General features: G+C 41.2%; 1 protein-coding gene across 2 annotated transcripts in view; it reads right to left on the bottom strand.

The window, feature by feature from the left end:
• cux1b (cut-like homeobox 1b) overlaps positions 1-12284 on the bottom strand; it is an 82394-nt gene extending 70110 nt beyond the window's left edge. The window contains exon 1 of one of the 2 annotated variants that reach the window (XM_008425798.2): positions 12090-12284. In XM_008425798.2, coding sequence (XP_008424020.1) covers positions 12090-12152 — 63 coding nt within the window. In that variant the 5' untranslated portion in view covers positions 12153-12284. The remainder of the gene's footprint in view (positions 1-12089) is intronic. The other variant, XM_008425799.2, reaches the window with a different exon arrangement.
• Positions 12285-16102: the final 3818 nt, after the last annotated feature.

Below are 16102 nucleotides of genomic sequence, written 5' to 3'. Positions count from 1 at the left end.
TTTCCTTTCTTTTTACTGCCTGACCTGAGGATTATCATTTTGACATTTCTTTTTTCCAGGGCTAGAGCATCTAAAAATGTACAGCAAGTTCCTTCATGGAAAAAGTTTTAAACTCCAGCAAATGCAGGATTATACCAATATACTAATCAACCTAACCTTTATCAGAATATTAAACTAAATATATGTGCACTGAAGTACATATCGCTGGTTGATGTCCTTATAAATCAAAGATGACACGAGTTCTTGTTTTTGATGTCTTCAACAGATGGATTTCTGCTACTACTTTAGCACTTTAAAACAACAGGAACTGTGACAAAGTCCTGTACAGATAAAAATCAATAAATGTTCAAAATATGAAAAGGACAAAATAAAAGACAACAATAGAAACAATAAAACGCTATAGAGTAAGAGCAAAAAGTCTCAATGTTTGCTAAATGCCAAAGGATAAAAATGTGCTTCAAGAAGAGTTTTAAAAGTGGACAGTAAATACTTAAATACCTACATAAGTACCAATGTACCGTAAGTACTGGTGTGTTGCATATGTGAATCACAGATGGCATCACAGGACAATGACAGAGTCCCAGGTGCGCTACAGCAGAATCCCACTACAGACACCCACACCTTCCTCCACTCATCTGCATCTATTTTTGACCCAGAAAGCCTCCGACCCTTGACAACAGCGCGGTGTTCAGTGCTCTTCTGCTCTCAGTTCGTTAGCCCATTGCATTTGTTGTAATTCACTTAGACTTCTATATAAGGACGACCTGCGGCTTCATGCCGCTGGCACAGAGACGGCAGGGTGAACAAAAAAAAGAAAAAGGGAGCAAAAGAAGAAAGAGAGGGTGTCCATCACTCACGTGCCTCTGATAAATCACAACCCTGCTCCGCATGATGTCTCTCCACCTCCCTCACCCCCCCACTTTTAAATTTAGCCTCGTCTATCTGTTGTATCCAGTAATTTTCTAGACGTCTGATGACACATCAGCATGAGCTGTGCCATGGCCTATAAAAGCAGCATGTTGATTTCTTTGCATAAATTAAAAGACATACATCAAAATGCCCCATTAGGTTAGGCATCTCTCTGTGCCCGGACTCTTTAATGTGTCTGGTCTGCGCTGTCACTACTTCCCAGCGAGGCCTCGTCGTCTGACCGAGTTTGACACCCGCGGTCTATACGATCAACGTCAACAGGACATGTCCAGGGGCTTTGTCTTACTCAGCCTTTATGAGCCAGACTTTTTCTGCACCGCTAGCATGACTTTTGAGGGGAAAACAGTGCAAAGGAGAGAATGAGCATAGCTAATCCTTGCCATAATGACAGAATAATTAGCCTGCGTTAGGCTAAGTAATGAGCTGTAATTATATCATTTATTCTGTGTTGAGAAAATGTGATATAAAGGCTGCACAATGAAGGAGGAAGAATTGAGCTCAGTGGGAAGTAGGAAGAAGCATGTGTAAGAGCTCAGGCTCTTTCTATTGATTGATCCAAACATCAAACGAACCACTAGAGTAATGGGGAAGAGGGGGGGAGTGAAGGACAGCTAAAAGCTATTTGGAGCCTTCACTGCATAAAAGACTTGACCTGTTCCACGCAGCCTACATATCAAAACCATCAAACAGCAATCAATAGACCAAAGCGGTCAACTCAACAAACCGTCACCCTACTAAAACATCAAACCCCCAGCCCAAGCGTTGGATGATAGGCTACACTCGGCTTATCCATTACCATCAGATAAAGAGGAGATAAAACACAGAGCCTAATCCTTTCATGTGTCGTGACAGCCACAGCAGCCTCCGAGGCATTCCTTCAGTCTGGCTCTCAAATAGTTTTATGGCGGAAGGCAGCCATTCAGCCAGCCAGCCAGCCAGCCAGTCAAGGCTGTTCTGGTCTGTTTGTCTTATTTCACAGTTTACACGCTGTTTTATAGGTGGTTATTATGGTCGCCATGGTGATACCATACGTTTTTATGGTCTTTTGGTCTGAGGGCAGAGAGTGTAATAAATGAAAGAAGAAAAAAGGAAAAAAAAAAGAAAAACACACACATGAAAACAAAGCCTCGCAAAACACACTCCTGCTGTGGAAAGGTCTTGCGTACCTCCCTTCCTCCCTAGCTCTTTATCAGTCTCGCCAAATGCCTATCTCCCCACTTTCTGCTTCATGTGAAACATGGATAGGCCCACAGATTTGTCCTCTCATTCCACATCTGGAGCTGATCAGAGGGCCTCCTGGAAGTTGAGGCCTCCGGGCCTATTAATAACCGTACCGCTGAACTCAGGGTCAGACAGCAGTCAGCGGATGAGCCTGTGTCGACTAAACACACACAGTCAATTCCCCCTCCCCCTTACTCAAGAGGGCAACTCTCACTTTTGGGAGAGGAGATGGACGGCTACGCGGCTTAGCATTGAAAATCCAATTGAAAGACTTAGACGACAGATGAGGCGCATTATCCAGCTCTGGATGAGGTACACAAGTTCTGCACCAAAACTGAAACTTCTTTGATTGTTTTGGTTGAAAGCTACTTTTTTAAGTTTGACAAACAGCTCATTTCACTTCTTGCCTCTCATGGTTTGTTCCCCTTCCTACATTTTGAGTATCTTAGTAGTTGTGGAGTAAGGGGGGAAGGCTTGCTAGCCCTGATAAACTAGGAATTTGAAGAGACACTCATGGAAACAAAAGGTTAAGAGCTGTGATTGAATATCCACTCACAAATGTATATCTTAATATTACAATAACCACTATGAAGTTCTCGTATATAACAATCATTAACGCCACTTAATTAAGCTCTGCTAAAAAAATTCAACTATTTTCCACCATACTACTGTAGTGCGATGCACATCAGTTAGTTAGAGATTCCCAAGGATTGAAATATCATTTGCCTGTTCGGTATCATTTATATTTCGTTTTCACACCATGACTGTCTGTTCTTCACATCCGGAAAGATTTCCAAACATGCAAATTTGTCTTTTCTTTTGTCCATTAGCAATGGAAAGCTGTTGTAGCCCTCAAGTAAACTTGCAATCAGACTAATCCTCAGAATGCCAAGTATGTCAAAAGATAAATGTGGTCTGCATTTTCGAGCTACTGACAAAATTGGTTTATTTTTCTGTTTGGAGTACGACATTACTGAAAATCTAAATACAATAAACTTGATTTGTTGTTTCATAAGGGTACATTTGGCAATACATTTTTTCTTTTCTTGAAAATGAATATGTGCTTATATTTGTTCCAGTAGAATGTCTATGACAAACAGGCAAATTAAACATGCTAATGTAGTAGTCATCTGTTCAAATTGATGGTGTATACATGTATTGAAAAAGTTGCTAAATTCTCAGTAGGATATTTCCATCACTTCCTGAATTAGGCGTCGACGGACATGGAGCATGGTGAGGTAAAGAGTTATGTCCAGAAACTGGCATTCAGTCTAAAATCTTGTGGTGTATTTTTCCCCTCACAATAACGTCTCAAACAAGTTCAAGTTCAAGTAGGCTAGACCTACTAAACACAAGACAGATGGTGAAGTCATCATCTGTTCCTGGTAAAGGTTAGGCCTGTCAGACAGCCCAGGTCATGCTGAGGCCGTAAGGGTCACGCCACCTCTGAACCGTGGCTCCAGTCTGACAGCTGCGTGGCCCAAAGGTTAGAGGGGGGAGGTTAGTGGCGTCTCGTGGTGCTCAATGAATTTAACAGCTATTGGGCATCATTTGTACTGAATTTCCCACGTTTCATTGGACAATGCTGGGGATCAATTTTAGCTTAAGCGTCAAGCTAGTCCTACCTGATGACAATAGCTGGGTGCAAGCACTTACCATCAACATCATGCCAGCTGTGAAAAATGTAGGCTCCTCCAAATGACTGCATTAAATATACACATAAGCAGTTTGAGGTATTTTTCAACAGTTGCTAAAAAAGATTTTCCTCACTTCAGCAAAGTTTTCCCCAACATAACTACAAAGCAAAAAGAAAAAGTCAGCCAAGACCATACCCAACGCAGAGGACGATCTGGAAAGCAAAACCCACCTCCCCGCCCCATCTGACACAAATATGCACCTGTGAATACAGGGTAGTTGAATCATCATAATCGGTGGTAGTTTTCTGCTGAGCCTAGCCAGCAGTGTGTGTTATTTTTAGAGGGCTGACACAGAAGCAAGCCACCCATTTACTATGCGAGAGGCCAGAGGAATCGTTGCATCTCTGGTGTAAAACTACTGAAATGAGGACACCGGGCTCAGTACAACTAAAAAGGTAGAGATTGAGATTACCAAAATCCACAGAAAAATAAATGAATAAATCACAGATAAATGAACCAAGACTAGCTTGCTTTGGTGTTCTCTGGAAACAGTTTCTATACCTTATAACCACAAAAAACATATATATATATATATATATATATATGTTAAGCTAAACATTTTTGTTTGCATTGAGTAGAATCGAATAACGTAACTGCTCAAAAGACTGAGAGCAACTGAGAAGAAAAGTTGAAAAGACTCATCGGATGAGACTGACGGATCGGCCCTTAGGGCTGACTATGGATCCAGCAACTAAAGCCATGATTGACACTGAAAATTACACAGAGTGAGCTATTAGCAGATAGCAAGGCATATCATAATTCAATCCCTACACCATCAAAGTGCACCAATATCATAATTCAATACTAGGAACCATTAGGCTGCTCCACACCAATATCATAATTCAATCCTGAGGCCATCAGCGCTTGCCAATATCATAATTCAATACTTGGACCATTAGGACACGCCAATAGGCCTATTAGAATTCAATACCTATGGTCAATGATCTAACAGTACACTGATACTGGAGTCATGGGTTGACATGGGATAAGCTCTCCACATAGGGCCACTCGGACCCTTTTAGCCCAGCTGCGCAGTGATAACTGGAAGATAAACAACACTAAAATTAGGTACCAATAGGTTGGCTTTAGATGCTGAAGGCCACAGAGTATTTGGTAGAGAAACAGCTTTCACTATGTGCTTCAACACAAACACAACATATGGAGGACAAAGTACTGCAAAACTATAAATCCGTTCAGTAAACCTTCTAAAAAAAAGAGATCCTCGTCACCTGAATATTCACCTTAGGAGTCATCAGACGAACCCTGATAAAGTCAGACTACTTCCTGTCTTGCACGACTGCATCTGCTTGAGTTTTCCCCCCCGTCAACGTCTTGCTCAACACTTCATAAGATGACAATTATAATCACCATCAGTTGGGCTGAGTCATAAGAAATCTGAGCCTTAAGAAACAATCAGGTTTTTGAATGTAGGATTTGTCAAGCTATTTTTTCCCCCACCCATTTTCATCAAATCGGCTTAATGTCACAATTTTGCATTCGATCTTTATGAAGCGCAAAATGAATCTGAAAATAAAAAGTTTTTTGTAACACTTCAAATACAAGTTAATTCAATGCTTAAGTATTTTGAAACGTTAGTGATGATTCATCTGTGGCGGTAATGCTGTAGATCCTTGTTTTCACTGGGATTCAACACTAATACCTGTATCAAGCAGCCTGCAGCTCTACTTCCCTTTTAGAGTCTTTTTTTTTTTTACATTTGACTACTGAATGATTAGTTTACACGTATCAGAAACAGGTCAGACATGATAGAAAACTTGAAATCAGTCTCTGGAAGTAAATGCCTGATAAGTGCATCGCTGCAAAACAGGACGTACTTTACTGACTGATGAACTTCTCGTAATTTGATAATGCAAAGGTAGAGAAATGTCAAAGGCAATTTCTCACTAACAAGAGTTCTTTTATCTAACTTTTCCTTAAAACATTAGGTACAACACATCACTTTGACTTTTAAAACGCTTGAAACAGAAATTATTTTCAAACCATTATCCGATAATACTAGGTCTAAGACATTGTTGGTACATAAAATGGTAGTTTGAGAAAGTGAAGTGCTTCGGACCTGAAAGGTAGAAAGGTCTAATTACTTACCAGCCTGTTGTTTACTGTTTTGATTGTTTGTTTGTCTTCACAAAACTTAAACTTTTTAAAAAGGGAAAGGCCTAATTATTTAAAGAACATGGCATATATTCATCAGTCTACACTTCTGCAGACATCTGTTTTAACTGTGTCGCCATCATACAGTTTTTCCCAAATAACCAAAAGTAATCAAGAAATATTGGCAAAGATATTGCCACTGTTCCGTCTATTCTTACGCCACCACACTTTCACTTGAAAATATGAACTTTTGGCTAACTTCTTGTGCTCAGTAGCATAGCACAAGTGTAGATTTCAACTCAAAAGGAGAACCAGCTTTGGCAATGCATGAATACAGAGCAGCACAGTAATGTATGCTATGCCTCTGTCATGAGACACGGTGAAACTCTATGATGCTGTAGGTGAGGGAGACTCCGAGTGGGTCTGGAAATAAAGCCTGCCACTTGGAATTAGGCCTCAGGAAACCGGCCCCCCCTCTCTGCTCTTGTTGCTAGCTGGTCGAGGAGGAGGGGAGGTTCATCAGTGGGAGTTTGATATTTAAAGTTACGGAGCGAAATACGCGCAGGTCAGGAATTTTGATCGACTGCAGTCACATTTTAGTGGGAAAATAAATAAGAACAAGTGAGCTGATTTGCAGCTTTATTTCCCCTACTTTCTAGCTTATGATCCCAGCAACTACCACACAAACAGATAGAAGTCTATAAAGAGTTATAACAGATGTTATTGATTTTACTGATTCAGCAACTGCCAAAATATTATTCAACACGCTCTGTCAAACTACTGAAACATCTAGCGTTCAGATTTCTGTAGGGATTTGCAATTATTTAATGAGAGAAACAGTTGCTTGTGATCAAATATTACTACAACTAGACTACTACTATACGAGTTGTTAAAGCAACAGCAAATACTGTGGAGGGGTGATGTACCTTAGAAAAATGTGTGGAAACATGTATTTATGTTATAAGCAACTACTGGAAAAAAAATCTAAATTTAAAAAATAATGTGCCAAGAAATGACATTTTGGCCACAGCAAGCCTCTTCCATTTTTATTATAACCCCTCAAAGTATCAACCGATGTAGTACTTTGTTGTCATTTTAGAGTTTTCTTGACAATTTTCAATACTGGTAAGTTACTAGAGATGCATCAGTCAGTAGTCAGAATCAGTTTTCCCTGTCTGCACTGATCCAGCCAGCCCCATCCTGTTTTTGATCATTTTTAAATCTGTTTCTGATTTTCTAAATAAAAACCAGATACAGTTTAGGGACACATAATTTGGTGCATAAAGAGGAATGACCTTGTTTTCTCTGAGCCTTAATACCACTACTATCAAAGGACAGGAAGCACATTCTTTCTTACTTTTACAAACGTATTAGGATTCGGTCCAAATTGGAATTGGCAGTTCCGGCCACAAAGACGACCGGAAATCGTAATTGGCCAGGAAACATGTGATCGCCGCATCCCTTCACTAATCAGGTTATCTTTTATCCGAGTTTTTTGCAGCTATGGACAGCTCTTTACAATATTCAGACAAGACAGAGCAAAGTTACAGTTGCTCTGATGTCTGATTAAAGTACTTCTAAACAAAAACATTTAATCGATTGGGTCTCTTCCTGCATCGTTTGCAGGTTGGGTAGACTAAGCAGAGACTTCTTAGAAATGGAACCAAAGTGAGAAGTTCTTCAGGACGGCCTCTACCTAGAAATACTGGCCAATATAGTAAACATGGAAAGTGTTTGTTTTTTTCTTTGCCCTCTTCTCCGTGAGGATCCCCGTCGCCTTCACAGTAAAACCTCACAGACAGAGGACAAAGGCCCTCCAAGAGCGGACCCAAGGACAGACTGGAGACCTGACATGCACTTGTTCAATTTTTTTTTTTTTTTCTCTGACTCATGCTTAGTCGCTCAGCACCACACAGTGAAACTTCAGTCCCGATGCCAGGTTCTGTCACTGGGCAGAGCAGCGAGTTGGCTACGGTGAAACCATGACGTGATGCCCCCACAACCTCCCCACCGTCCCTCGGTGCTCCCCCGGCCTGTGCAGCAACAACAGGGGTAAAAATATCCAGCCAGTGGGTTCAGACGACCAGCTCATAAATTAACACTAAAACTCCTGCAGACAACAGCGAGCCAGTCGTTGAGAGATTTATACCACTCGGGTTGCCACCGGCCGCAGCTCCGGGATCGGCTTACAAAACCCTTTTCCTAAATTTACCCATTAGGAGGTGGTGAATTAAGAACAGCGTCCAGATCAATTTCCCCCTTCAAGTCGTTATTTAGCTTCGCGCTAAAGCGCCGAACTATTTTGCTTTCCCCCCCCCCTCTCAAAGTGGCATCAGGGGTGCATTTTTCTTCTTTTTTTTCCCAGGGAAATATTACGAGGTGAGATGTGGGGCTATTAGGCCTAAACTGGGATTTGCGTGTAACTGAGTGGTCTGTTCTTAATTTTCTCAACTTGCAGGAAAATAAATAAAATAAAAAAATTACAAGCTATAGGTTCGGGCACGGCTATTCACCCATGCGTTTTATTAAGGAGCGTCTGTAACGAAGAGTCATTTCTCAAGCGGACATGCGACGTTCCGGCGAACCGCTCGACTAGCTCTTAAAAAATACACACACAAAAAAAAAAGAGGGGAAAAAGAAGGAAAAAAAACAACAGGAGAGAAGAGTGATGGTCCCCCTCCCCTCTAAAGAAACTCAACTCTGTAATGGACAGAGAGGGATTACAGACGTTAAAACCTCCTCCATCTGTAATTCACTGTCACCCTGCCATCATCTCTGAATCACTGATCCACTCTGCAAGTGTGCAAGACCTTGCTAAAAGCCTCACAGTTGCACCCATTTGTGTTTGTAGTGGTGGCTGGTGGAGGGGAAGAAGAAGAAGAAAAAAAAAATCATACAGAGACAACTTAACAGCTTACTGTGCTGTTTCAAAGCACTCTCTGTCCTCTAACAACCACCTAGCTCGTTTTCCCACACAGGGAATGGGACATACTGATCAAATAAGATTTTAATGAACATCAGCATTTGGAGCGAGGAACAGACGCCACGACTGCTTAAAGCTACTGACATCCCGGCTGGGGTTGGAGTTTCATCTTCAAATAGGGAAAACAAGAAAGAAAACATTCCTGAAAGGAAAAACAGGCGACGAGCATGTGTTGTGTCTGTGTGTGTGTGTGTGTTTGTGTGCGGTCCCGTCTTGTCCGTCGGAAAAGGGTTAGGAGTCGACCGAGCTGACGAGGCCGCGCGTTGGTTCTGATCATATCATGCCAGCCACATATTAGCCTTAAAAATAATAATAAAAAAAATGGGGGGTCGGGGAGGGAGAAGAAAAGGTTGTTCTCTGAAGGCTTTCCTCTAGGAGCCTCTCAGTGGGAGGGAGAGTAAATAAGATGTCATCAATAATAGAAAGTGAATGTTCTGAGCGGTTCTGCACGCTCACACATACACACACACACACACACACCAGCTCCGGCTGATTCCTATCCTGCAGACAGGCCTGCCAACCGCCAGCCCCTTTTTTTTTTTTTTTGCACACGCTCAGATTCACTGTCCTGACTAATCGCTTGTGATAGGGGCCTTTGCCATAATTACCCAGGGCTTTATCGCAAACTTATGCGATGCATTTTTTATGTCCTGGCTGCTGGCAGTGCCTCCACTGTCCGTGCTGTCTGTCAATCTATGAAAAAAACAAAAAAATAAAAAAAAAACATAACGGATCCCAGACCAGCTCTCTCAAACACACACATATAGTAGTTCAGACAGGGCAAAATAGGTGAGAGCAGGGTGAAGGGCCAGAAAGAGGAGAAAAAAATGGAGGAGAAAAAAAAAGGAAGGGAAGGAGGGGGAGGAGAGGAAGTCAAGGATGTTGGGAGGGGGAGGAGGGGTGATGCATGGCGGAGATGCAATGATCAGCCTTTTCCTAGTCGTCTGACTAGTCGGCGATGGTGGCCGATTCTGATCTTTTCACCACGACGATAAAAACAGAAAACGTGCTGCAGGTTCTCTGACAGGTCGTACCTTTAAAATCAGAGAGAATATATATATTTTTTTTAAAGGAAGATTGCCCACATTTGTGCCTCAAAGAACTTCCCACTTGGTTGTGCATTTACAGACCAAAGTAAAAAGTTGTTTTGTTTTTTTTTGGGGGGGGGGGGGGAAGAGGTTCAAAGCATTTGAATGAAAAAAAAAAATTTCAGTAGAAATTGGACTATTAAAAGCCTTGGACCACTATTTGGTGCAAGTCTTCAATTTATCAATAAAGTAACTAGTTTTTCTTTCCTGCATTGTGTAAATCCGCACTGTGGAGAACGGCAGAAAGTTGATAAGACATGCGTTTCGAGAAGGAGTTTGTGAAACTAGGCAAGGACAAGCGAACGTTATCTTCAAGCAAGTTAGGCAGTACTTTTGAAATCCGAACAAAACAAAAAAAGAATTACAAGGTTACCATGATGTAAGCATGAAAGTATAAAGTCTAAGTCAACTCAACAGCTTCTTAACAAAAATAAAAAATGTTTCAAGTTTAACAGATTCAATGTACACCAAACAAATCCTTCAAAATAAAGCATTTGCTCATGAAAAAAAAAAAACAATTTCTATGCTTACTTAACAAATGGGTCTTTTAAGATCAAGACAAACATGAAAATTAAAATATATAGACTAATTAACTGTACATTAAATTATTATACATCAGTAACAGATTCTTGGGTGGTGTGGGAGGGGGGAGGGGGCTTCAAAGAAGGGGTTTGCCCAGGCAGTCTTTCATGCAAGGACCGCCACTGTGCCTAATAGATAGTGAGGAAAGACAAGAGAAAGCTGTCTGAGTTTTTTTTTTCCTCCTTTTTTTTTTTTTTTTTTTTTACATAATGCATGAACAAGGGGGCAACGAGTAGGAGGACCAAATAGGATCAAATAAATAGGAGAAGTGAAGCCTTGATGATGTGGCATAAGTGTAACACAAAGCCCGCTGGGAAGACTTGCTCACTGTCCTTTTGTCTACCCAGTCATCAGGGCATCATGACCCAAATAAAAGTTTAAAAACCCAAAGCTTGTGCAGCCTTCAAAATAATGTATGAACAATCGGGGCTACAGTCTACATAATGCAATCTTTATGTTAATGACGACGGGCGAGCGGGCAACTAATATTCATAAATGATGATTTGAAATTCAGCAACGCGTGTTAAATGCCACGGGGAAAAAAAAAACACAACAGTGCCATTGTCTCGCGCGTCTTGTGATAGGTCAAACATGGTCTAATATATTCAGGCCCAATATGTTTTTTTCCCCCTTCGTATCCCCTGCGTGGAGCACACAGGGTGTTAAGATGATGAGGGAGGTACATTTTAAGGAGTTTACCATAATTACAAGGTCAATCTGTCACATTTATAACATTCGCGTTCTTAACTGTCCCGTCCTGTCCACTTCCACAGACGTGGCAATGTCTGTTTAAAAAAAAAAAAAAAAAAAAAAAAACTCACTGTGAAGTGTGAATGCCGACAGAAGAGGGGAAAAAACGGCCGAGTTCATCAAGCATAATCACCGAAACGACTTCCATATAAACTGTTCCAAAACCGTTAGCCGATAAGGTTGCTAAATGGGTCCGAAACTTACTAAAAATGTGTCAGCAAAACAGCATAAAAAGCCCAAAGAGCTCCTGTGGGTCTCAACGGTTGGTGTCACCACAGCGCCACCGTATAGTGAGTCGCACTTATTTTTTTCTTCCCCCAAATTATCCAACCTTACAGCGGCTAAAGCGTCGCGGCTAACTACGGCTACTACTCGCTCCGGTAAAAGTTGAACAACACGCAATAAAGATAGCCAGCCGAGAGCTTCTTCTCCTTTCCCCAACGCCAAAGCCCCGCCGTTTGGCTTTTATTTCGGCGCATACCCCCGCGGCGTCGCCCCGGCTTGCCCGGTTGCAGTGTCCGATCGATGTTGAATTGAACAAAGAGGATCAATTTCTGATCAGCGAGAGAGCCACTTTCATCAATGTGAGGAAGAGGTCCTGGATTCTCTTCCGAAACAACCTACGAGGCGGCCGTCCAAATAAAAACACAAAACGCAGCCCCCGGAGAGCGGCAAAGCGGCCGAAGAAGACGAGGGCTAGGCGGTTAAAAGGGAGATTGAACTGACCTGTAGTTGTTGTAAGTCAAAGCGCTTCCAATATTGAAACATCGATCCTGCATTGGCCGCCATCTTGAGACATATTGAGACAGGAATGAGATGCTGACAGAGAGCGCGGGGGTTGGAGTTCAGTGGCGAGGACTGGGCTGCCGGAAGACCCGGACTGGATCGCAACCGCCACTTGCTCCGGAGACAGCTGCTATGTGGAGCGGACTCAGCTCATAGGAATGTCTCCTTAATAACGCCATTATAATTGCTTAAATAGCATTTTATTAACATTGAGAAATTACAGGTAAACAACCAAACTGGCACTTAATTACAGTGATTTTTGTGAAACTGAAATAAAAATGCGCAGGAATTTGTTTTGATGTTTTCATTTGCTTATCATTAGTATCTTTCAAAGTTCAAGTTCATGTCCCTTGAACTTTGTTACACATTGTCACCTTACAACAAGTTTCAATGTTTTTACTGATATCTATCTGGTAGGCCATCTCTAAGTGATGCATGAATGTGAAGTAGAAGGAAAGTGATACATTATTTTCAAAATGTTGCTATTTTTAATTAATAATCTCTGAATGCAACATCAAAAAATTTTTTAAAGGGGGTTGGGGGGAAACCTATGATTTAAGCATTTTAAGCCATCTAAAAGAAAGTGTAGCTCAAAGTGCCACAAGTGTACACATCATTGCCATCTGGCTTCTGAAATTTAAGCAATATTGCATATTCTATTAATGCTTTATTTTGTTTTCTGTAAGCAAATAGTTTTTTCTTTGTTGTTGTAAACATTAACATTCACATGATTGGATATAAAATGCACAAATGAGGACAATTTAAAGGGACCATTAACGAAGTTTGTAGAGAGCAGTAGTTTTGGAAGATCCTACAATCAAATTCTGTTTAGGTTCCTACACATTCCACACTATATACTCTTCATAGAGTACTAACTGGACATTTAGTTCATACTTGTAACACAAAGCGCATGTATGTTTTTACCTTTCAGGGTTATTTATATCTAGCATTGTTTTGCTCATTTTTATTACAGGTATTTTTGGAGATCATTTCACTTCACAGCTCTTTGCCTTTATTGTCTCTTAATGGCCGTTTGGCTTTTCTTTATGGTCCTTTTGTGTCTCCGTTTTCCACGTTTAAATCTCTTTATAGTCATTTTAGTCTCTTCATTAATGACTTTTTCTAGTCAATCTGATTGTAGTTGTCTTTGCGTCTTCCTGGGATAATTGTTTCCCCAGATCCTGCCACATCACATTCGCAGAGTTCAACGTATTTTTATCGGGATTGTATTGTATAGACACACGGCAGGTCATAACTATGAAGTGGAAGGAAAATGACACATGATATGTGATTTCTTACACGTATCTCTGTCCTTCCACTTCACAGTTATGTTCCACTATGTGTTGGTCTATCACAAATAATTATAAAATAATAATGAAAAAATAATTATAGTTGGTGGTTGTAGTGTGACGCAATGTGGAAAAGTGCATGGAGTTAAAATACGTTTAAAAGGTTGATCCAAATAGATTTGGATATCCTCACTATTAAGGGAACGAACCAGAAAGACACCCACACATAAAACAGATACATTAATCAAGCAATCCAACAGGAGGGGGAATTGAGAAAGCAATTGTAGCTTAGTCAGGAAACACCAAAGATAAATATATGTACAGAGCTGGAAAGTATTAACAGCACTTTGCTTTTTCCACGTTTTGTCATGTTACCGCCTTATTCCAAATTGTACTAAATGAATTGCCTTCCTCAAGATGCTATCCTCAAATAGCCCATTATGACAACTTAGAAAACTTTTTTTTAAAGCTTTGCAAATTATTGAAAACCAAAACATTATAAAAAGAACCACATTAACACAAGTATTCACAGCCTTTGCAGAATACTTTGTTGTCGAAGCTCAAATTGAGCCATTTCCATTTATAATATTTGAAATGTTGCTACAGCTTAAATGGAGTCCACCTGTGGTAAATTCAGTTGTTTGGATTTAATTCGAACACACTGGTCTATATAAAGTCCCACAGTTCAAGAGATCAAACACCAAGCATAAAATCAATGTATTTGTTTGTAGACCTCAGATATAAGGTTGTCTTGAGGTAGAAATCTGGGGAAGGATCCAGAAAAAGTTCAGCTGCCTTGAAGGTCCCAATGAGCTCTATCACTGGTGAATGAATCTTCCTAGAGCTGGCCGGCCATTTAAACTGAGCAATCAGGGGGGAAACTGCCTTATAGTCAGGGAGGAGACCAAGAACCCAACGGTCATGCTGTCAGAACTCCAGAGTTCCTCTGTGAAGAGAGGAGAACCTTCCAGAAGGACAGCTGTCTCTGCAGCAGTCAGCCGTGTATGGTGGAGTGATCAGACCAAAGCTGCTCCCTAATAACAGGAACATGGCAACCCGTCTGGAGTTTACCAAAAGGGATGTGACGGACTTTCAGACCATGAGAAACAAAACTCTCCAGTCTGATGATACAAAGATTGAACTCTTTCGTCTGAATGCCAGATGATACTCCACCATCCCTACAGTGAAGCATGGTGGTGTTAGCATCATGCTGTGGGGATGTTTTGCAGCCGCAGAAGCTGGTAGACCAATCAGGATAGAGGGAAAGATAAATACAGCAATATCCAGAGGCGGTCTAGATAAAAACAGCCAGTAGAGCGTCTTGACCTCAGACTAGATGGTTCAGTCGTTCATTCTTCAGCAGGACAACGACCCAAAGCGCACGGCCAAGACCTCAGAGACGGTTACTGCCAAAGGTGGATCAACACAACATTGAAAACAGTCTGCGCATACTTATGCGAATGTGAATTTTTGGTTTTCTATTCCAAATAAATTTGCAGAAACACTCAAAAACTTGTGTCCACGTTGTCATAATGAGGTATTTGTGAGTAGAATCTTGAGGGAAGAGATTGGTTTACTACATTTTGGAATAAGGCTGCAGCACAACAAAATGTGGAAAAAGTCATGAAAATGTTTTGTTTTATGCATATATATTTCTCATTAGATTCTAAAATTCCAAAAATAGTGAAGAACAGACACATGTAGCCTATAAGAATCATATAGTGCTCACATAACCTAATTTAATAACTCTTAGAAAATAAACAATCATAAAGAGGTTGGTGAGGATACTGTTTTAAATAAACGAGAAAAATACATTACTGATTACTTTGCTAATATGGTTAGCTTCTCAAATAAGATTAAACGTTAACAATGAATTATTATTAACCGCACTCGAGCAAAACTGAACCGGGGTCTTTATTAACATTTTCAAAACATTCAACAAAAAAATGAAAGGTTGCAACTCATTAAAGCGCGTTCTCTTGAATAAGAAATAGTGTGCATGAGGGACAAGAAGGCGGGCTAATTCACAGCTGTTGCCACCGGGACGGACTTGAACGCAACTTGAGAAATGTCGCCTTAAACCTGTGATTTTCTGTGAGTACAGTAATTCAGCTAAGCCATTTAAAAGCCAGGGATTCGACTACACGCATCAGTTTGTCCAATAGTCTTGTTGCAGCAGGCCAGGCGGTGGTCAGACTGTCAGTGTGAATCCAGCTCCGCTGCTGAAGTGACCTTGAGCAGTGCACTGAACCCCGGCTGCCCCCATCCACCCCCCCACACCCCCACCGGGGGGCGTCACTCCTGCAGACTACGTCCTCTGACCCTCTCAGTGTGTCGACGTGCCCAAGAGAAATATGTAAAGAATCTAATTACACTGTATGCATAGTTTGACCCGGATTCCTGCGTCAAAATGTTCTGCCTAATTCACCTTTAAAACATAAAAAAAAACAAAAACACAGCACCGGCAGCAGCAGCAGCCTCCACCGAGCCGGAGCTGAGCCGCTCCAGGTTTATCAAGGTGACACATCTGCTGCACACATTGTTTTCATTTTTAGCACTCTGTGGCTTCCCAAATTTAAACTTCCACGGCGCATGTGTGTCTGCGAGTGTGTCAGGGCCTGCAGTGTGGAAAATCCACGCCCGTGTTCACGCTTTTTTTTAAAT

Source organism: Poecilia reticulata, linkage group LG13 (genome assembly GCF_000633615.1).
Source record: "Poecilia reticulata strain Guanapo linkage group LG13, Guppy_female_1.0+MT, whole genome shotgun sequence".
Lineage (NCBI taxonomy): Eukaryota > Metazoa > Chordata > Actinopteri > Cyprinodontiformes > Poeciliidae > Poecilia > Poecilia reticulata.
The sequence above is the reverse complement of the archived record's forward strand: the minus strand, read 5'-3'. Positions and strand labels throughout refer to the sequence as shown.